The following is a 19,441-nucleotide window of genomic DNA, read 5'->3' as shown; positions in this document are numbered from 1 at the left end:
CGGAAACATGGATTTACTTGTACGGCATTGTTCCGAAGAAATTGCTTTGGACGGAACCTCCGGATGTCACGTTGATCGTTTGTGGTTTTTTGCAGAAAGATTCTATGCTAAACAAGGAATTGTGCAGAACATTGATGAAGATTTTAAAGCCTTTCTATGGCCATTTATCCTTCGTCAAGATGGAATTGAGGTGTGGATTCAACATCCAAAAACAACCGCAGCGAGTTTGATTACAGACATAACCGAAAACTATCGTGCTATAACAGAAGACGAAAAGCGACAACTTGTTCTACGAGCATCTGAAGATCGACAATGGCTCACTCTTACGTACAAAACGAAAGAGGATTCAAAAGTTCAACCTTTGGCTTTCGAGTTGCTATCATGTATTTCAAAACACAGAGAGGAAGGCGTTGATCGAATTCAGCTCTGTAAAGAAGCGGGCCAAGAGGCTCGAAGTGTGTATGGTCGCATTCAAGCGTTGGAAGATGCAGGGCTAATTTCAAAAATTGCGATTCACAAAAACAAAAACCTCACAGCTCTGCTTGTGCTGAAACGATTCGAGAATGAAAACAAAACTTTGCGTGATACTGTTGCACAGGTGTCAGGAAAGCCAATATATAATACGGAAAAAATCCGAAAAGACATCTGTGATATTGTTGGATCACAGAAGAATGGCATTTGCCGACATGTTGATGCTTGTCGATTGGTTAACCTTAGCAATAACAAATGGGAACGCAAATATTTTGCTCGACAAGTTCGGAATCTATACAGAGACGGCTACGTGAAAAAGTGTCTTTCGCAATCGCGAAACAGTGACCGTTCTGTGCGATGCATTCAATTCATAAGGTCTTACATTCCTCATTCTTCAAATGTTCCTGAAAGCCAAATCTCTGATGATGATCTTGAGGGCGAAGATGATGTGGAGGAAGACGAATCGCTTTTTGATACGAAATCCGAGATAGATGCTTCAACTATACAGGACGTGACTGAACTCCCTCAGTGGATGCCAATGTGGATACGTTTCCAATCAGTTGAGTACCAATGCTACCGCACTATTCGTGATCAAGGAACAAGGGGTGCCTTAACGCTTCATTTATTGAACACACTCACAGGCGAGAATTACGTGAAACCTCTATCAAAAATGCTTGAAGCACTTGTGGATAATGTTGCTTATGTTCCGCCTCATTTATCTCATTTGGCTATTGTTCGTGCCGAAGATAAAACCAGAAAATCGCGGCAGTATCGTTACTTTACGTGGTCCTCACAAGCTGATCGCTTATTACAGGATGGACTCTCTCTGGAAAGCGTATCCGCATCAGTACCCATGGTTAATGAAAGTGCAGGTGAACTTCCACCTGTTGACCACACACAATTTATTAATCCAATTGTTGCTTCGGCCATGGGCCAAAGTTCTCCAATGTTTTCGCTCATGTCGCCAGATGGAATGGGCTCCGTCAGACGCAAACGCGGCCGTCCACGAAAGAATACGCAACCTATGCTACCAGAGCCTCAACCTGTTCATCCATTACAAGTGGTTAATGCATCACCTACTTCAGCCATAAAAAAAGAGTTACAAATGGCGTCGGATCTGTCCATTCCTCCAACTCCGAGTCTGCTAAATTTTGCTAAAACAAATGATGGACTTGCTATTGCTTCGCCATTTTCAAGCGAGTCATTGGCCAAGATGAACCCTGAAACGGGTGACGTTTCGCAACTCAGTAACGTTAGTAAAATGGGCACTCCTTCCAAGGATTACTACTCCTCAACATCGCAACCTGTGTCTGTTTTTTCTACACCGACACCTGCTTTTGTGCAGCGAGAACACTTGGACAGATTGCGCGTTAGTACGCCGCCAGTAAAACGACCTCGCTTAAACACTGTTGATTTCCTTTCTCTTCAGAGACAAACTTTGCTACTTGCCTATTTGGACTCCCAAAATGGTGTATTCGAGGTCGGTAATCATTGTTTGGAAGCAATTGCTGACCTAAATATGCGCAGAAATCCAGATGCAGGTCGTACTGTAATGGATCGAAGAACCTTTAGCGGCATCGTTACAAAGCTTATTCAATCGAAGAAAGTACGGAAAGTTGTCATGGCATTTGAGAATGGTGCCGGCACGCTTCAAAAACGAGAAATTATAATTCGTTATGATATATCAATGGATGACCCTCGGATTCAACAAATGAAGGAAGTTGTGAAAAAGCGAATTCAAGAACAATCTATATCGAATCGGAAACCGCTAACAGTTTTACATGATGTGGAGTTTGACGTTTTAAAGAAATCCCGTAAGAAACCCAAGCCTACTGTTGCTGCTCCAGTGCGTAAGCAGCCACGCGTTCAAGAGTTGAATAATGCTCAGAAAATGAAAGCAAGTGCTACTATTGCTGCAAAGGAAGCAAAACGGCGCAGTAAAGTCAAAACCGAAAAATCAGGCGTTGATAAGGTTTTTGATGAAGGAAGGCGTTTGCTCGAATCTTTAGCACCTAGTGTCGAGAAGTTAACTCCAGGTTCCTCTCCGGCATTGGAAAAGTCGGGTAGCAAGTCTACATACGTGCGGCAACGAAAAGATCGTTATGCCTTGGGCTCAGACGATGAAAATGAAGAGCTGCCAATGGGACCTTTGATCATCAAACGATCTGTTAAGCGGCTCCGTCATGACTTTTCAAGTGAGGAAGACGATACATTGGTACGAGCTGTTACTATTACTCAGTTCTTTTATGGTGGAAATAACAGACTCATCAAGTGGAAAGCCGTTCATAAATGTTTACCACATCGTCCACTCGATTTGCTTGGTAGACACTTCACTACTATTCGCCAGTATCCTAGGTTCAAAGCTCTACAGCAATTTCTTTATGAGAATTGGGAATATATGTACCGTGATGCTTTGTCAGGGGTGATCTTGAGCCTGTTCCCGAGAACAGTGATGAGTTTAATCCCGAAGCCTACGTTGAAGCATCTCGAAGACCATACCTTTTAACGAACAATGTCTCTTCGGACTTAAACTTTCCAGAGTCAATGGAAGAGCTGAACACGCGTTATGACATTCAAGAGATTCCGCTTGTCTTTGTACCAAAGAATCATGTGTTCGATACATTTGTTTCTGCAACATCACGGATTAATGCCTTTGCCGACACGGGGTTTATTATTCCGTCATCAGAAATAACAGATACAAATGACAATGATGAAAACGCTGGGGATAACAAAGACGAACGCCAGCAATCGGAACTTCAAGATCAAGAGCTTGACAATGAATTGATCTTTCAAGCAAAATCAACTATTAAAAGTATCGTTGCCATTCCTAATGACTCGTATGATTCTGAGTTTGCCAAGTCAAGGCTTTTGGTTTACCCGGAAAAAGTGCTTATTCTCGCCCACCAGGAGTTGCTTAAAAATCGTATCACTAGTCGTGTGCATTCTGAAGTCACTCGTCTGCAGCCGGGACGAAACTTTCAATTTACAGAAAAATTTGCGAATTCAATAAAGTCTTTGCTTTCGCCGTTATTCCTTCCTCAAGCAAACCAGTTCAGTCGATATCTCACAGACGGCTTTTCTGCAGGGAAAAGTCACTTGTTACAAGAGCTCTCAAACAATGGTACAGTGGGCTGTGTTTTGGATCTACTTTCTCAAAGACTGATAGATATATCAATAGTACGAAGTAAGTTCACCGAAGCTGGAATTACTGAAGGCTATAAGACGAGGCTGCTTGAACGTGATAACATTAATCTTGGTCTTGTTTTGACGAAACGAGCCGATGCTTCAGATCCTTTTGACTCAACCGTTACTGCGAGGCCTCCTAAGCAGGAGCCTCGATTATGGTTGGATGGCAAAGCAGAGTTCATAAAGAAGATCTGGCTTGAAATTTTGCACGCTATTCTACATCAGCTTATGCGAAAACCTGGCATCAGTAGAGCACAACTTGCTTATCTACTCTATCCGGGACTGGAACGTAGAGAGTTTGATGAAGTCTTGAACTATGTCATCGCTTCTCGGGCTGCCAGGGAGGATGATGGTCTGTTTTTGAATCATGGCTATTACAACTATTTATGGTAATCGATTTTCAAATAAAGGGACATTGGAATGTAGGAATAGTTTAATAATTCACTTTGTATTCTAGTAATCTTGACCTTTTGCTTATGAGCGTTTCTTGGTATTAACGAAGAGAGTATTCGGGCAAGTACTAGTGTTAAGTAACCGCATCAAACCTGTATTACTTCATTCTGTTAAGATTAGAAGAAAAGAAAGCGAAACCTCTTATCTAAAGGAGAAAATGCTTATGTACTCTTGATTAAGAACGTATTACTGTCGTTCAAAGAGTCATTCACAAACAAAGTTCTGTGTAGTTTTGCATTTGAAGTAACTTCAGCAACAATGGAAACAGATAATCCAATCGAGTTAATACAGTCAACATTAGCCGGATTTCAAATAGGACCGGACCTTAAATCACTTGCTCATATACAGATTGCTAAAGAAGAAATTTCAAAGCATCGGCAGCAACAATTACAGGATTCAGTGAGCCTTTTAAAAGGTTCGTTTAAACATTCATTTATCCTTTACTAAATGATTTAGCACTATCGCGGAAGTTAGAAGTTTCTGCTCAAACTCTTGTTTCATTAGAGAATTCGAGCAGAGAAAATGACCACGAGAAAGCAGTCGTTTCTTTAGATCGCCGCCGTTTCCAATTAGCGAAAGCGATTAATGATACGGAAACGGAAATCATGAGTTTGGAATCCACCCTGCAAAATATCAAGACGCAATTACTCGAGTTGGAAGAGACGCCAAAAAAATCACAGGAGGCCTCAGAAGATGATGCAACGCTCTTGAAATTACAGTGTTATAGATCTCTCGGCATTGAACTAATGGAGGATGAAACAACTGGTGGCCGTAAAGCAATTATCCGTATGTGCGAGAACGAAAATATTGAAAAGCAAACATAATAGAAGCTATACTAACACTTCACACAGATACGGATAAAAAAATTAGTGTTGTCCAGATTACACAAAAGAATGATCCATTTTTCTACTCTAATCGGTTATGGGAATTACTATATGAACAAAACACAGAATCATAATATACCAATGATCTTACAAGTCAGCAAAATCTTTCAGCTTTTTCTCCAGAGAACGAACTGCCAAATACACCTGATGTGATTCAATTCTGAGGACATTAGCTGCTGCAGAGAATATTCCATTAGCGGTATCTAAGTGCATTTTTTTACTTGCTGTTAATGGTACGTAAAGCTGACCAGCAGCAGTACTATTGTCCTTTCCTCTGCTTTTGAAAGTCTGGCAAGTGTTAAAAGCACTTTGTTTTTCTTGCAGCTGATACAAATCATCTGAGTGAGCTACACTTTCTGCTTCGCTATTTTGCATGTGTGTATCGGTGTCCTTTGACTGCAAAGGAAACAACTGTAATAAACCAGATGGTATATTATTTGGGTTTTCATCTACAACCCACGTGTTTTCGAACCAATCCAGATAATTATCGAGATCCTTTGCATCCATTTTGAGTATGTCTCTTTCGACGAAATCCGAAGATTCCTCTAAGGCTGGAGTCTTTTTGGTTTGATGGCTGCGCAACCACCGATCCCAATTCGGCAAAACTATAGAAGCATCCATATTGGAATTCGGTTTTCCTTGGGAATAGGATAAGCCGTAGCACATATTTAGAATGATGATTAAACAAGCCATTAGCAAAACTTCGGGTGATTTGTGAGGATGTAAGCGTTTATAACCAGTTTCCGAGTTTGTATATTGGTGATAACTCAGGTCCAAGTGAAAAACATTTCGAAGCCGAAGGGTCGGTAATAGGAGTTCGGGTGGAAGGACAAGGCGTTTCAGGTAAGATTGTAGAATGAGTGGAGTATTCAAGGAAGGAATTAAAAGAGAAATCTTCTCAGAGAAGAACCGTATCATTAACCCCACAGATTCATGAATACGTTCTGTTGAAGGTTGCACTTTTGGAGTAATTTGTCGGACATAGCCGACATGAAGCCGTATCCGTAGAGTATTTGGTAAAAGATTATATGCTTGCATATATGGGATTTTGTTTGTCGATGTCCAATACTGAATATCAGAGGTGGTGACAGGAAGTCGAAGTAATAAACATCCAATCTGTATTAGAGCCAAGCTATGAATCAGTTTTGGCCATTCCATTTCCTTGTCAACCTTAACTTCGTCTTGTTGTTCAGAAGAGGGTAGGTGCTCAAAGTCTTCCAAGTCAGAGTCCTCTTCACTATTGGGTTGTTGCTGTACAGTCTCGTTAATAGCCTCGGCCAGGTTTTGATGAAAGGCAGAGCTTTTGAATACATTAGAAACAATTACTGCCCACAAAGAACGTATGACTGCTTCACAACGCTGATCTACTCCAAGTTCGTTTACCAACGCATGTGTTTGAAGTTGAAGAATGTGTTGCATTACCTTCAAAAACAAAACTTTTCCCTCTGTACCGTAAAGTACAAAAGACGTTGGGGCGCTTTCCAAATTGTTTGCGACAGCCTTTCTACGTCTGGTGGGTGCAGCTAAAGAGCCCGGCTCGTCATCTTCAGCAATTTCAATTAAACCCTGATTTTGGTTAGACAAGAAACGGCCGAACAAAAGGAGAACAAACCTCTTGTGCATGTCCTCTACGACAGAATGTTTGACCAGAATTAGTGAAGTACCAAACGCTCTTGCAGTTGTTTACTTGGCATGGTTTTCCTTTGAACCAAGGACTATTTGCGCCGTTCATAATTGAAACGGCTAAATATGTTCGGATATTCTCAAAAAACTGATACGAAACACCAAAAGTCCTTTGATAACGACAGAATAATGGTTTTTATGTGTGAAATATAGTAAACTGAGTAAATTTAATAAAAAAACGCGTAAAATGAGCAAAAATCAGCAAAATCCAAATCTTTTTGAATGATCTGTACAGAACCCTCAAAATTGAAATGAAATCATTGCAGATTCACGATCAATTCCACTGAATCACAAATCAAAGAATTCTTGTCGTTGGGAGACGACAGATGCCGTCTCAGCGACCCCGCGGCCCACGACAGGTCACGTGGACACAAATTCTCTCGCTTAATGTCGCTACTAGTGTCGGCCGACGTCGCAAATATCTACCAATCAAAAAATAGCCGAAAAAGTTTGCGACACACGCGCGCTACACTGGTTTCACAAAATACAACAATTTAAACGTCCAAACACCATTTATTTCAACGGTCGGGTATATTTTATTTCAAAAAGACCGAAAGGAATGTCATGTCAAGCACGTTATAAGCATGACCGTGCGTTTACGCACAAGACAATCACATTACGGAATCCGTTTATTGGTTAGGGGCGTCACGGACACCGAGAGCGCACTCCTCACCCATAGCGGAAACGACGGTGATGATGAGCTCTCTGCCCTCGTCAAAGCCCTCCTCAATTTGTTGGCCGAGCTCGCCCTCAGGGAGACGAACATCGTCCTTGGTGCTGCCATCGGCAGTCATGAGGGTAAGGTAACCGTCTTGGACATCAATGAGAGTGTACTCGTCACGCTTGACGACAGGGACCTCAAGGTTGTGGGTAGAGGGGCAGATATCCTCCATCTTACGGCTATTGAAGATGTCGAGAGCGACAATGTGGACCTTAGCATGACCGTGCTTACCGGTCTTAGAGGTAGACATGTCGACAATCTTACAGGGGCGACCCTTAATGACGACGTGACCGTTCTTACGCAAGGCAGAACATTGCATAGGGAAGGTAGCGGAGGCGTTAGCCGAGCCGCTCTCGAAATCGTGGTGTTCTTCAGCCATTATGATACGCTCTGGCCAGAAACAAGCGCATCGAATCGCAACTTGTTCTGTTGTGACTGCTGTTTTTGCCCTACCCTAAACAAATGACACGATTTTTGTGAGTTTAGGTTATTTGAATAACCTAGGTGTTCGGAATTGGGGTTTTTGGTCCTAGCGAGGTTAGGAAGATGGGAGGTAGCCAGAAGGGCCCATTGGGATTCACCATTCGGCTGCTACAAACGAATTGTCATTTGTCATTGGCTTTCCTGTATTGGTAAAACATCTTACCGGTTTCTGCGACATCCAGGAACTGAATGGCGGAAGGTAGTGAAGGAACATGCATTGATCGGTCGCAGGATGTCTGTGAAACGCAATCTCTAGAAACAATAGTTGAACGTGTGGAGGAAGCGTTGACGAACTTTCAACGAAATTTGGACATTGCTTCCAAGGATATGAGCATGATTAGCGACCGGTCACGGAGGATTCAAGTAAAATTGAAGAATATGGAAGCTGCGCAAGCAAAGTTAGTTGGTGAAATCGACAACTCAGTTGTCCCTCCTCCTCTCATTCGCAGTATCTGTTCCGGTGACATGGACGCCCCAGAGTGGCTCTTGTCTCTAGATCAATTATCAACGTTACTCGCAGCTGGTGCACAAAATGAAAAGCAGGGGAAATTTGTCGAAATGCTCCGAGACAAAGCTATAGAACGAATTCGTAACTACATTGTCGCATCTATCCGTGCTTTCCGACGAGCTCTCGTTGATATCAATGGCTTACAGCAAGGTCATTTCACTTCAAAAGCACCGTTCTATGCATTCTGTTTCCAATACAACAAGGAACTGGCACTCGAGTTGCAACAGGCTTATGTGAACACTATGCGTTGGTGCTATTCCTATCATTTGGAACAATACTGCAAGTTTTTAGAGCAGCTTCACGTTCAAAAGGGAGAAATTATTAAAGTTGAAGACGATAAACGGGGTTTCTTTTCTCTTACACGGACATCTGCATTAACTGTGCAGCAAAATTTCTCTCTTGGTCTCCGTTCCAACGAGAATTTAAATTCAATCATTACAGTCGCTCAGCTACCCAGACTTAACACGCAACACATTCATTTGGAAAGGGTTTTTTCTTCTTTAGAATTAGTACTTACGGAAAATGCCAGCTCTGAGTACAGTTTTCTGATGGAGTACTTCTCTCTCTCTGGTGAAGAGCGCACTACTGTGTTCAATCAAATCTTTGAGCCTGCTTTCTCTGTATGTAATCACTACCTTCATGACCTTATTCATGCATCTCAGGATTGTTTGGGCGTTCTCATTTGTATTCGGTTTACCCAAGGACTTGCACTTGAATCCCAGAAAAAACTTGTTCCGGTGTTGGAACCCCATTTAAATTCAATGCTCTTGATGCTTTGGCCACGATTTCAAGCTATCATGGACTTGCATTCGCAGTCAATTCACAAGACTAGTCTTACGATCAGGACTGATGATTCAAGTGTTCGACCACATCCTCTTTCACAAAAGGTAGCCGAGTTAATCCACAGTTTGTCTTCACTTTGTGCTCAATCACGGGAAGACGAGCCAGTGGAACGAAGTGTGGCTCGTGTAGTTCAAGAATTTGTTACAACTTTAACGAAATTGAGCAACACGATTTCAGATCAACATCATAGAGCTCGATTCCTTTCAAACAACTACACTTTGGTATCTGCAGTACTAAGTGGAGCTCCAGGAAGACTCGCAGCTGAGCAGAAAAAGTATTTTGATGAGTTAGATACTTCGACGACTAATACGTCTACATGATAATTATAGTATTCATATTTATGCTTTAATTCCTTTTTATAACAAAATTTACAACGAATTAGCACATAACCACATAAAAAAGGGAAAATAAACTACGTTTGATGTTCTTTAACGACCCTAAGAAATCCTGCAACTCGTCCCATATCAACTTCACCAGGTTGCCCGTCGCTTTCGACAGCTTGTAATAAGCTTTCGAGTAATGAGTCGACGCGCTCTTCTTCAACGCCTGTGCACAAAGAGACGACACGTCGGCATTTGGACTTTATGTCGCTGTTTCTTTGCCAAAGTTCATTAGATAAGCGGTTGAGTAATTGTTCGTTCTTTTCGTAGGCGTAAATGAAACGTTGCAGCTCCTCGACCGACATTTTGCTAGGATCTTCGTCAATAGCTATAGGCATACCAGACGAAGAGAAAGAATTAAAGCCAACATGGCTTCCTTCTCCGATGCGCGCAAGCTCGGATTTTTGTTCCTGTATAGACAGTTCCAAGTTTTTGCTCCGCTGTCGTAACTCTGATAACAAATCGGCTTGTCTCCTCGAACGATCGAGCTGCTGGCGGAGGTCTGCCAAACGTTTGGTTGCCTCACGAAGTTGTGCATAAGTAGAGTCAACCATTGACTGTTTAGCGGCCATTTCGTCCTGAAAGTCACGATCGAGAGAAGTAATTACTTCCGTAACTGAGGAAACAATTTCTTGACTCTTGTTTTGTACCGGTAAAGTATCCACGTTACCCTTGTTTGTTTCATTTTCACGGGAGATTAGATCGTGTACACTGGCATTTTGAACAGGAATAGGTTGATCGCCGAAGATACCGTAGTCTTTAGCACTTAAGCCGGCACGATTGGAGATAGCAATAGAGGCACCTGCTTGCATAAGTATATGAACCATTGCTTTGTTGCCGATGCGAGCGCAGATGTTGAGAGCTGTATCTCCATTTTTGTCTTGATAATTCAAAAAATTCTCAACGAAACTTGACAATGTGAAGTTTTTAGAATTGCATGAGAATTTGAAGGACCATTGAAGAAAGGTCTCTAGATAGTAACGAGAGGCAGAACCACGTCCCTTAACGGCCCCGGTGAGACAGATGTGGTGCAAAACAGTTCGACCTGAATGATCCACTGCTATTAAGGAAGAGTACAAGAGGTCAAGAAGCTCATGAAATGAGGATTGGTTAAAATGATTTGTGACAAGTACAGCTCGGTGAAGGGCCGTTTCGCCCGAATAGTTTCCGCGCAGCGGATTGGCACCATTACGTACAAGTACTTCAATAAGAGGAATTCGAGCCAAAGCCGCAGCCCAATGAAGAGCGGTGTTTCCCAATTCATCAATGGGCACATCCATGTTCAGAGCTTTGGAAACTTTTGCTTGTAAATAAACGGCATTTTCTTGAGCGGAATCAAGAAAAATAGAGGTAAGAACATCACGAGAAGCAGCAAAGTCCTGTGTTGAGTTCTGTTGTAGCGGGGGTAAGCTTGGAATGATATTGGTAAAAGAGAGTGCAGGATTCAGCACTGGGACAGTTGTCCCGTTATTATTTTCCGACTTCGTGTTCGACGGACCGAGTTTACCTAAGTTGTAAGAGTTAAGGTTTCCACTGTTTAAGCTGGTGCCATTGCCAGAAGTGGATTTCTGTTTCTTGGCGGAGGGCTCCATGGATTCGTCAATGTCATTAGACTCTGGGGCAGCTAGCGGGCCAAAAGCATTAGGGGTATCGTTAGTGTTTTCACGTACACGGGTAGTGACCAATTTGTTTTCATCATTGTACGCAGGAAGTTTGGGGCGCGAAAAGGACGAAGAGATATTCGTGTTGTCTGGGTTGCTTTGGCTCTGCTGTATCCCAGAGGTGGTTTGATTATTGTTTGGAAGTGCGTTCGTGTTGAATGAAAGCAAAGGTTTCAATGTCTCAGTTAGTCCGTGTTTCTCACAAATGTTCCCGATGCGTGAAAGAGGAACCCACACTCCATTCAGTTCAGCATCTCTCCCATCCACATTTTCAAAGTCCCCAGCAGCAATTATAGGATCCAATTCTCGGGCGATTTGCATGGGTGAAGATCCAATGAGTTGCAGTACATGAGATAGATTTACATAAGAGTCGCTACAACGACGAAGGACGCGTTTTCCATGATAGAATAGCTCAATGTAAGGCTGACCAGAATAGCTCACACTGTACAGATTAAGCAAACTTCCGTCTTTTTGCGACTGTGAAAATAGACTTAGTCTTTGCTGATCAATATCTCTTTCTAAGACGCGTTTATTCACCGAATTTCCCATTAATGAATCATATTTTAAGGAATTCTGCACTTGTTGGCCGTGTAGTCTAGCGCGTTCTTCTGTATTCTGGGTCATCGATTCAGTTGACGGGTCCATTGAAAGGCTCGTTTCGTTACGAAAGAACACGCGAAAAACAAAGGATTCGTTCCAATTTGTTTATTTTGGAATTGTGCCTCTGTGTTTATTAGTATGTACGTGTTTAGAACAAAAACACGAAACAATGACCTTTAAGATATTGGCGTAGGGTGGACCTGATGGTATGTGACACGTACACATACCGAGGTTACGCGGTATATTAAATGGCGGAGAGCGTGGTGGTGGAACTAACAGGGCGATTGAAAGGTGGCATTAAAATAAAGAATTATAGGATACTCGATTATTTTTTTAAAAATAGGTAAACAAATCCTTAGGAAAGATTTAAGTTTTTGGATTATTTTGTTGATTTTTCCTGGATTTTTAGTATTTTATTGACATTGTTTTATAATTATCGGTTAATTGATTTCTAATAAATGAAATTGACTGGATTTTATTAGAACAATATATCACAGTTTTATACAATCCATCAACTCATCTTAAATTTGAATATGTCATTTATCATGGCTGCTAGTTTTTATTCTAGAGGAAGAAACTTCCTTAATATCATGAATTTCAGTTGATCCGAATCTCTTAAATGGATACAAAATCCAGACAACTTTTCCTGTGATTAATCCAGTGGGGACAGGTCCAAAGCTGTTACTGTCACTATCCGTTAGTTAGTAAACTCTGAATGTTATGAGTTGCTTAAATCCATACACTGAGTGAAATTGTTCGTCTCCTTCAATCCAGACATGTCCTTTTGGTATAGTTGTCGTCTTTTTAGTATGTGGTTTACGTGTACAAACAATGTCATTTTCAATTGCAACAATTCTCTTTACCATTGTAAGTTTGGGATTCAATGGGGAGCTATTGAAAGATTAGTTTAGCTCTCCTTTTGTAAACTTGTACTCACAGCACAGTAACAATGTCGCCGCGACGATAATTGGAATTCCATTTGTTCAACAGAACAACATCCTCCCTTAGTAAGTTGGTTTCCGGGTTCAAAGTGGGTTTCATTGATCTTCCTTTAACAGACGAGACACTGTACAAGTTATGGTCTACAAAGAAATATACCGGAATCCATAATCCAATGCGAAGAACTCTGTGCGTCCACGTACGAAATCCTTGCGAAAAGGAAAACGTCCATGCCATTGTGGACCTCAATCTCAGTAATCAAGTATAAACACCCACCTCTTAAATGTGCCGATTCATGAAAATATTAAACTTGATGCTTTGTGTCATACACCAATAATTCTACTACGAACGAAGTGATAATACTGGTTTGAAGGACGTTCTACAGTTTTTAGAATTTTTTTTTTTTCTTTTTTTAATTAACTATGTAATTGGGCTTGGAAGGCCGATTCTATACATGTTTTGAGCTAGTGTGCGTTAGAAAGGGTGAAACGAGTTGCAGAATTAAAAGTAACTTACTTCATCATAGGAAATGGGTGTGAATTCCCTCTCATCTCTTGAAACGAGCACGATACGTTTATTGGAACCGGCAACCAGCTGTTCGCGTTAGTATATTTGTTCGCTGACAATACTAGCTTTTCATTCATAGTTTTGCATACCTTGGATAAACAAGTCAAAACATGTTGCAGATCAAGAACAGGGCTTCCGCTCTCATCAACTTGATGGAAAACGAAATCGCGGAAAAGCTGGGAGAGTTGGACGCGTTTTTCCTTCGTCAATGACCGGGGATTTACAGCGGCATTGGGATTTTCTAAAACATGAATAAGCTTGAAAAGAATCCGCACAATACGGTTGTGCTCCATTAATCCCGACAAGCAAGCCTCCGTTTTTTGAGTCTTTGCAAAAGAGTTATTTACAATTTGCATAAGTTGTGGGGCAATGAGGTTCATAAAGTTAGTCATATCCTTGTTCTCATGTGTCTCTGATATTAAAAATATAATGGCCTTCCAAAAATCATGTGAATAGTTTTTGCGAATGTTCGTTGCGGCAGTCGTCAAATCTTCATCAACATTCCCAGTACAAAGAGCAACCATCATTTTTCCGAATGACTTTATGTCATCATTCTTAGATTCTTCAATTGACAGAGTATCAGACTGCAGAAGACTTTTGGTCGCACAGCTGCTTAACCGTATACTATTAAGTTAGTCGTGAAGTTAACGACATGCTTACCGATTATTCGAGTCAACGAGAACTCTTGACAAGGAAATACCAGATGGAGAAAGTCCGTGATTGTGTAAATAATGAAGCGCAGAAGCAGTTTGACACATAAAAAACCAAAGCGTTTTTTCGTTCAAATCATCAATGCTTGTTTTTCCTCCAGAGTTTTGTGTGCTGAAGTACAATTGATGAAGCGAACGGGAACAAGGGTAATAATCGTACACGAACATCAGCGCTGCAAATGTTAGTATAAATTTTCAACAGCGTACAACTCACAAGAATCGTTGAAAGTATTAGTGCTGAAAACGTCATGAATGCTTATAACGTTAGGATGCAATAAGGAACGCCATTTTTCAAGAAGAACTTTGGAACATTGTACATTGCAGTCTCAATTGTTAGCGTCATTATAATTATTGAAACCGTACTTTGTACTCGTTGAAGAGTGTAGGTCAAATTGTCGAGAGTAGATATCGCTTTGTATGTCCAACAGGGATACCCTAAATTGTGTTTGAAGCGATCCAGTTTCGTATTTAGTGGAACAAGGGATTTATAAATCGCGACATCTGTTGGCAGGGCTAATAAATTATTAGCGATCAAATCCTAGAATAGCAACATGTAGTTTGTACACACCTGCAGCAACTTGATGGGAGGCCTCGCACTTTTTCTGAATACTTTCACGAAGCTTGCTATCAATGAACAAGTCATTTGTCAGTCGCTCGTATGGTTGCAAAATAGGCGGATGTTGCAACGGAGGATTGTAAAGATGATAATTTGTCTGCAGATTAGCAAAACGTTGTAAGAAAAGGTCTTACAGGCTGAAAATGAGATTGCTGGTTATAAAACAAGCTGAGGTCATCGGGATACTGACTGTTCACAAGAAGAGAAGAAGTCATATAAGAACCAGAAGGAGCCTGTGCGTTAGTAGTGGAGCATTGCAAGAAGCAGTTGTACATTCGGAATGTTTTTTGAGGAGACCGAGCCCATCGAATGCAAACTCATGCTACTGCTCTCCCGACTGCGTGGAACGAATACAGGAGCGTTCGCATTTTGAATCGACAAGGACTTGTTGGGTTGAAAAGATGCAGAAGCAGCATTCAATTTCTTTTTTCTAACGGATGAGCTTAGGGTTCTTGTATATGGTTTTTCCATACGTTGCAGAAAGACTAGGCGAATTGGCCGGTGAAGACTGAATTGAAGTTAGAATGGGTTCGAGCCGCTCCAGTCTGCGCAACATACAATATCATGACGGAACTGACAAGTTTTATCCGAAAACTTGCAGTGTCCGTATAGTAGTATATTCCGACAAAGTGTTTTTTTGTTTTTTAACTTTGGGCTCCCTAAAAACGCGACTGTTAGATTTTTGCACACAAATTTTAAACCATACTTATTTCCTGCTGTTTTTGATTATTAGGTGACCCCATTACGCACCAATTTTAGTTGGAAAAGGTCAATTCTGGGGATTTTGGAGGATGCCTAGTCAAGGACGGGGAGCTGGTAAAGGGGTATAAAGCAGGCCCGCCAAGCATTTAGAAATTGCAAGTACTGAATGTTAGGACTGATGTAACATTAGTCGCTGGTTGAGATAAGTACTGTTTTTATTGAAATTCAGTTTAAGACATGCTGTGCTGTGTTACACAGTAATGTGATTGCGTGTGAAAGAAAAAGATCTCGTTATAGAACACAGGTTTTATTAACGAGATCATAGCGAAATTACTTGCTTGTATAATTTAACTACAAGAATTACATGAGAGTAATAAACTGATAGTTTTAATTTACTGTAAATTTAATTAAGCGAAGCGAGTTCTTGGCTTGGCAGAAGATAACGAAATCTAGCTACTCTGAACGACAAGGCATAGAAAAATATGATTCTATCTATGGTACTTACGGGCCTATTTCTGGACAATGATTATTTCTTGGAATAGTTCCTTTGGTCACGGGTCTTTGATATTTTATTATGTGAACAAACAATATGTTGAAGACAAGCTATATATGCTGTACAAAAAAAAACGAATATTGGCTACTGTATGTCATAAACAATTTTAACAAATGGGACTTAGACGAAAATGATAAATAGACTTTTGTGCAATTTAAAAAATAATTAAATTATTACGTAAATAAAATAAAATAAAAAAGGAGAAAAAACATAATGTCTCAAAAATATCATTGCAAATCAACACAACCGTTGTCCAAACCATAAGGTGTTACCGTTTTATTTATTCAGGTTTTCGTGTTTATTGCTGTCAGGTGTATTTAGCCAGGACCCTAGTAGAGCCTAACATCCACAACCTACCAAGTTTCATACAGAATGAATTCTGTGGGTTCTGAGCCATGGGTCACGAAGGAAATAGGTTATTCTGAAAAGATCCGAAAGGAAAAAGGCAAGGAATTTGCCTTCCTGGTCTCAGAGACTATGGATTGGCTAAATGAACATATGTCTGAAATATCTAAATTGCAATTTGAAACGTAAGCAACGGAGACTCCTTTACCGTTCATTAACAAAATCAGAGATTTCTATTCATTAGTGAAAACTCCTAGTCGCTTCAAAGCGAAGTATGGAACTCCTGCACTGAGTCCTGTCAGAAGATGTATGCTTCCTACCCCGAAACAGCTCCTCGCGTCTTTTCAGCAACAAGATGAGAGTGTAGAAAGTGAGGAACACATGCTTGTTCCGTCGGATCCAGCAGCTTTGAAGAATCATCAAGTTCACGATTCATCAGACTCTTTACTAGACATCATCGACAACGGTGCAGCTCAGCATGCGAAGGAACATGAGAAGGAAGAGGAAGAGGAAGAAGTGAAGAGAGAGTCTGCTCTGTCTGAAGATTCAGTAACTCTAGTGAAACAATTGACGAAGCAAGAATCGACATCAGCTGAAAAAGATGACGCAAAGGACAATTCGACCACTTCAAAGGGAAATGAGCTACAACTTTTTAAGGAAAAAAGTCACGACAGTGCTGACGAAGTCAAGGTCAAGAAAGAAAAAGCACCAAAATCACCTGTGAGCCGTCATCTCTTTTCCGATAAGATTTTAGGTGCTAAGAGGGGCATCGTAAAGCCATTGATTGAAAAATTCAACAAAATAAGATTACCGGCAAAGCGGAAATCGGAAGTGCTTTTGGAGGATGAGGATGAGAGCAAAAGTTTGAAGGAAAACAAGCGTACTGTTACTCATAAACCTCAAGACATCGAGGCAGATCCAGAAACCATTGCCGCCGTTGCGGATTTGACTTCTGCAAATGTTAAGGACGAATTATCGTCTAGCAGTGCTAGAACATCTCATGTAACTCGGCCTTTCATGAAACGAATGTTATCATCACCTACTAAGCAAGACCGAACCTCCCCTGTTCGTCGCCAAACAACTACGATAACCACGCCTCGTAGTGAACGGACACGCGTATTAGGTGCATTGACTAACCGAAAGACTTCACATGCACCATTGACGCCAAAGATATCAGCTCCCGTTGATGCAGTTTTAAATGCCGTCAGAAATTCTGCTGCCAAGGATTTCCAACTTGCGAAACAGAAGATGGGATCACTTACGCCGTCTCAAGTGTCTCGTAGTCCAGAACGTCACACTACGGTTATTAATGAACTTCCCAAGATACCAGTTATGCCTACCTACTCGAAATTATCCACACAACAAACGCATCAACGTTTAAAGATACGTGGCAAGAAAAACTCGAATCCCTTTGCCGATGAAGATACGAACGAATCGTCTTCCTCGTCTCCAGCAAAGTCATCTTCTGGCAAAACTCAAGAGAAAAATACCACAGCATTAACTGAGCGATTAGAGAACGCAGCAAAGAGCAAGTCTGCCGATGAATCTGCTGCTCGACCATCTTCAACTGTCTCAGAGGCCGGTTTACTCTCTCGTTATGACTTACGAAAACCTGTTTCCCGTATGACCTCAAACTCTTCCAAACCCGTGGCTATTCGTATTGCAACGGCATCTCAGCGTGAGTTGGGCAACAATGAGAAGCGTAAAGCGAAGCCTACGTCTTCGCTACAGAATAATCAACAACACCAACCGGTTGAAAGCATGAGTACGTCTATTGCTGCAGAAACGAATGATGCGAGCACACACCAAAATGAATCAACTGTTCGTCGAACGCTTCCTAGTCGACAAATGAAAACGCTGTCGTCAACAAAAGCAGCAAAATTGCGTGACGGTAAAGATCATTCCACGGCATCCTCATCTGCATCTTTTAAACACGAATCTAAGGCACGTTCGGGGAAGGATCATACGGGAAAGCATCCTGAAGACGCTAAATCGGATGCCCCATCTCGTATTACTACGTCTGTTTCTAATACAACATCATCTTGGCAATCTAAATTAAGCAAGCGTGCTGAAGAAGCTTTGCGAAAAAGAAAAATGATGACCGATGATATTGGTAAATCCAAGCTGGTCTTGAAACCCAATTTAACCCGTGTTGCTTCAAAATATTCGGGAGCACCTACACGCGAACTGCCAGAAGACAAGTCAATTGGTTTGCATAACGGTACACTGAAGAAGACAGGGTCTGACAACTCGTTGGCATCTCGGGCTTTACCTGCTGGCGGTAGCGTTGGCGCCCCAAAGCTTCAAAAAATCTATGAGAACCAGGAAGCAAAGCATACCACAAACGCACAATTGTCAAACTATCACAGTAAGGTGAACATGCATCTTGGATCATCTTCTCTTCTTGCACAAAGCGTTTTACGAAATGCAAAGAAACGCTCCTCGCACGATAATAATGGTTCTAATAATCATTTATTAAAAACCCCGGAAGCAAACATACGCTCTTTTGGTTCAAAACACACCGGCTCTTCTGGTAAGCATCATCGTTCACCTGCCGAATCGACGTCTCCTCTTATTCCCAGTGAAGCAATTGAACTTCCAGAGATTGATAGTGACTACTCAGACAGCAGTGACGATGATGAACAGAAGCGAAAGCAAAAGTTGAACCTTCCATCTTGGGCAGAATCACCTGAACTTCGTGAACAACTTCGGCGCCAACAAAAATTGGATCCGGACAAAATTTTTGGAACCATTAAACCTCCGGAGATTGAGGAACTTTTTAATTCAAAGGACCGACCCAGATCTCGCTTTCGTCCTCGTAGTTCATCTGCTGACTGGTCTTCACAGGATCGTTTGACTCAAGCGGAAATCGAGCAATACAAGAAGCAAATGGGGTATCTATAATAATGAGTTATGACTGCATAGAAACCACATTTTTTAATGAAATTATTATCCCTTTGTTTTGATTTAACCTTATACAAATAGCTACGAGTCTCGTAAGTAACAACGTTTCGCGTGCGATATGTTTGAATGTGTTTGACTTCGTTTGGGTAAATGAACATAAAAAACAAACAAGCTTTAAAAAAATGTTTTATTTACTGTGTCTATTTACAAGCAGTATTATTCAGTGTACCTT

At 41.2% G+C, this 19,441-nt stretch overlaps 9 protein-coding genes across 9 annotated transcripts; 4 read left to right on the top strand and 5 right to left on the bottom strand.

Annotated features, from left to right (window-relative positions):
- Nucleotides 1-7: 7 nt before the first annotated feature.
- SJAG_02815 (transcription factor tfiiic complex b box binding subunit sfc3) lies at nucleotides 8-4,050 on the top strand (the record flags this gene model as incomplete). The annotated part of the gene is made up of 2 exons (XM_002173971.2): nucleotides 8-2,817; nucleotides 2,892-4,050. 2 exons carry the CDS (start codon nucleotides 8-10, stop codon nucleotides 4,048-4,050), a joined length of 3,969 nt encoding a protein of 1,322 aa, XP_002174007.2.
- Nucleotides 4,051-4,054: 4 nt separating this feature from the next.
- Nucleotides 4,055-5,695, top strand: SJAG_02814 (spindle pole body protein Spc24). Its single transcript, XM_002173970.2, has 3 exons — nucleotides 4,055-4,525; nucleotides 4,567-4,896; nucleotides 4,962-5,695. Exons 1-3 carry the CDS (start codon nucleotides 4,369-4,371, stop codon nucleotides 5,066-5,068), a joined length of 594 nt encoding a protein of 197 aa, XP_002174006.1. The 5' UTR covers nucleotides 4,055-4,368; the 3' UTR covers nucleotides 5,069-5,695.
- On the bottom strand, nucleotides 4,979-7,003 carry SJAG_02813 (RNA polymerase I upstream activation factor complex subunit Rrn7). Its single transcript, XM_002173969.2, has 2 exons — nucleotides 6,607-7,003; nucleotides 4,979-6,560 (listed from the first exon to the last, which is right to left on the bottom strand). The coding sequence occupies exons 1-2, from the start codon at nucleotides 6,724-6,726 to the stop codon at nucleotides 5,082-5,084; spliced, it is 1,599 nt and encodes a 532-aa protein (XP_002174005.1). The 5' UTR covers nucleotides 6,727-7,003; the 3' UTR covers nucleotides 4,979-5,081.
- Nucleotides 7,004-7,170: 167 nt separating this feature from the next.
- Nucleotides 7,171-7,866, bottom strand: SJAG_02812 (translation elongation factor eIF5A). Its single transcript, XM_002173968.2, has one exon. The coding sequence runs from the start codon at nucleotides 7,775-7,777 to the stop codon at nucleotides 7,307-7,309; it is 471 nt and encodes a 156-aa protein (XP_002174004.1). The 5' UTR covers nucleotides 7,778-7,866; the 3' UTR covers nucleotides 7,171-7,306.
- On the top strand, nucleotides 7,865-9,668 carry SJAG_02811 (GARP complex subunit Vps52). Its single transcript, XM_002173967.2, has one exon. It carries the CDS (start codon nucleotides 8,071-8,073, stop codon nucleotides 9,550-9,552), a length of 1,482 nt encoding a protein of 493 aa, XP_002174003.1. The 5' UTR covers nucleotides 7,865-8,070; the 3' UTR covers nucleotides 9,553-9,668.
- On the bottom strand, nucleotides 9,499-12,204 carry SJAG_02810 (MBF transcription factor complex subunit Cdc10). The gene has a single exon (XM_002173966.2). It carries the CDS (start codon nucleotides 11,916-11,918, stop codon nucleotides 9,645-9,647), a length of 2,274 nt encoding a protein of 757 aa, XP_002174002.1. The 5' UTR covers nucleotides 11,919-12,204; the 3' UTR covers nucleotides 9,499-9,644.
- A 23-nt stretch (nucleotides 12,205-12,227) lies between these two features.
- On the bottom strand, nucleotides 12,228-13,145 carry SJAG_02809 (inner membrane peptidase complex catalytic subunit 2). The gene is made up of 3 exons (XM_002173965.2): nucleotides 12,811-13,145; nucleotides 12,615-12,764; nucleotides 12,228-12,563 (listed from the first exon to the last, which is right to left on the bottom strand). The coding sequence occupies exons 1-3, from the start codon at nucleotides 13,047-13,049 to the stop codon at nucleotides 12,410-12,412; spliced, it is 543 nt and encodes a 180-aa protein (XP_002174001.1). The 5' UTR covers nucleotides 13,050-13,145; the 3' UTR covers nucleotides 12,228-12,409.
- SJAG_02808 (serine/threonine protein kinase) lies at nucleotides 13,081-15,691 on the bottom strand. The gene is made up of 12 exons (XM_002173964.2): nucleotides 15,412-15,691; nucleotides 15,264-15,364; nucleotides 15,179-15,213; nucleotides 14,979-15,135; nucleotides 14,840-14,938; nucleotides 14,658-14,802; nucleotides 14,453-14,602; nucleotides 14,304-14,414; nucleotides 14,040-14,262; nucleotides 13,469-14,003; nucleotides 13,329-13,406; nucleotides 13,081-13,276 (listed from the first exon to the last, which is right to left on the bottom strand). Exons 1-12 carry the CDS (start codon nucleotides 15,446-15,448, stop codon nucleotides 13,229-13,231), a joined length of 1,719 nt encoding a protein of 572 aa, XP_002174000.1. The 5' UTR covers nucleotides 15,449-15,691; the 3' UTR covers nucleotides 13,081-13,228.
- A 494-nt stretch (nucleotides 15,692-16,185) lies between these two features.
- On the top strand, nucleotides 16,186-19,286 carry SJAG_02807 (hypothetical protein). Its single transcript, XM_002173963.2, has 2 exons — nucleotides 16,186-16,490; nucleotides 16,533-19,286. The coding sequence occupies exons 1-2, from the start codon at nucleotides 16,333-16,335 to the stop codon at nucleotides 19,207-19,209; spliced, it is 2,835 nt and encodes a 944-aa protein (XP_002173999.1). The 5' UTR covers nucleotides 16,186-16,332; the 3' UTR covers nucleotides 19,210-19,286.
- The last annotated feature ends 155 nt before the right edge of the window (nucleotides 19,287-19,441 follow it).

This window comes from Schizosaccharomyces japonicus, assembly GCF_000149845.2.
Source record: "Schizosaccharomyces japonicus yFS275 unplaced genomic scaffold supercont5.1, whole genome shotgun sequence".
Taxonomy (NCBI): domain Eukaryota; kingdom Fungi; phylum Ascomycota; class Schizosaccharomycetes; order Schizosaccharomycetales; family Schizosaccharomycetaceae; genus Schizosaccharomyces; species Schizosaccharomyces japonicus.
The sequence above is the reverse complement of the archived record's forward strand: the minus strand, read 5'-3'. Positions and strand labels throughout refer to the sequence as shown.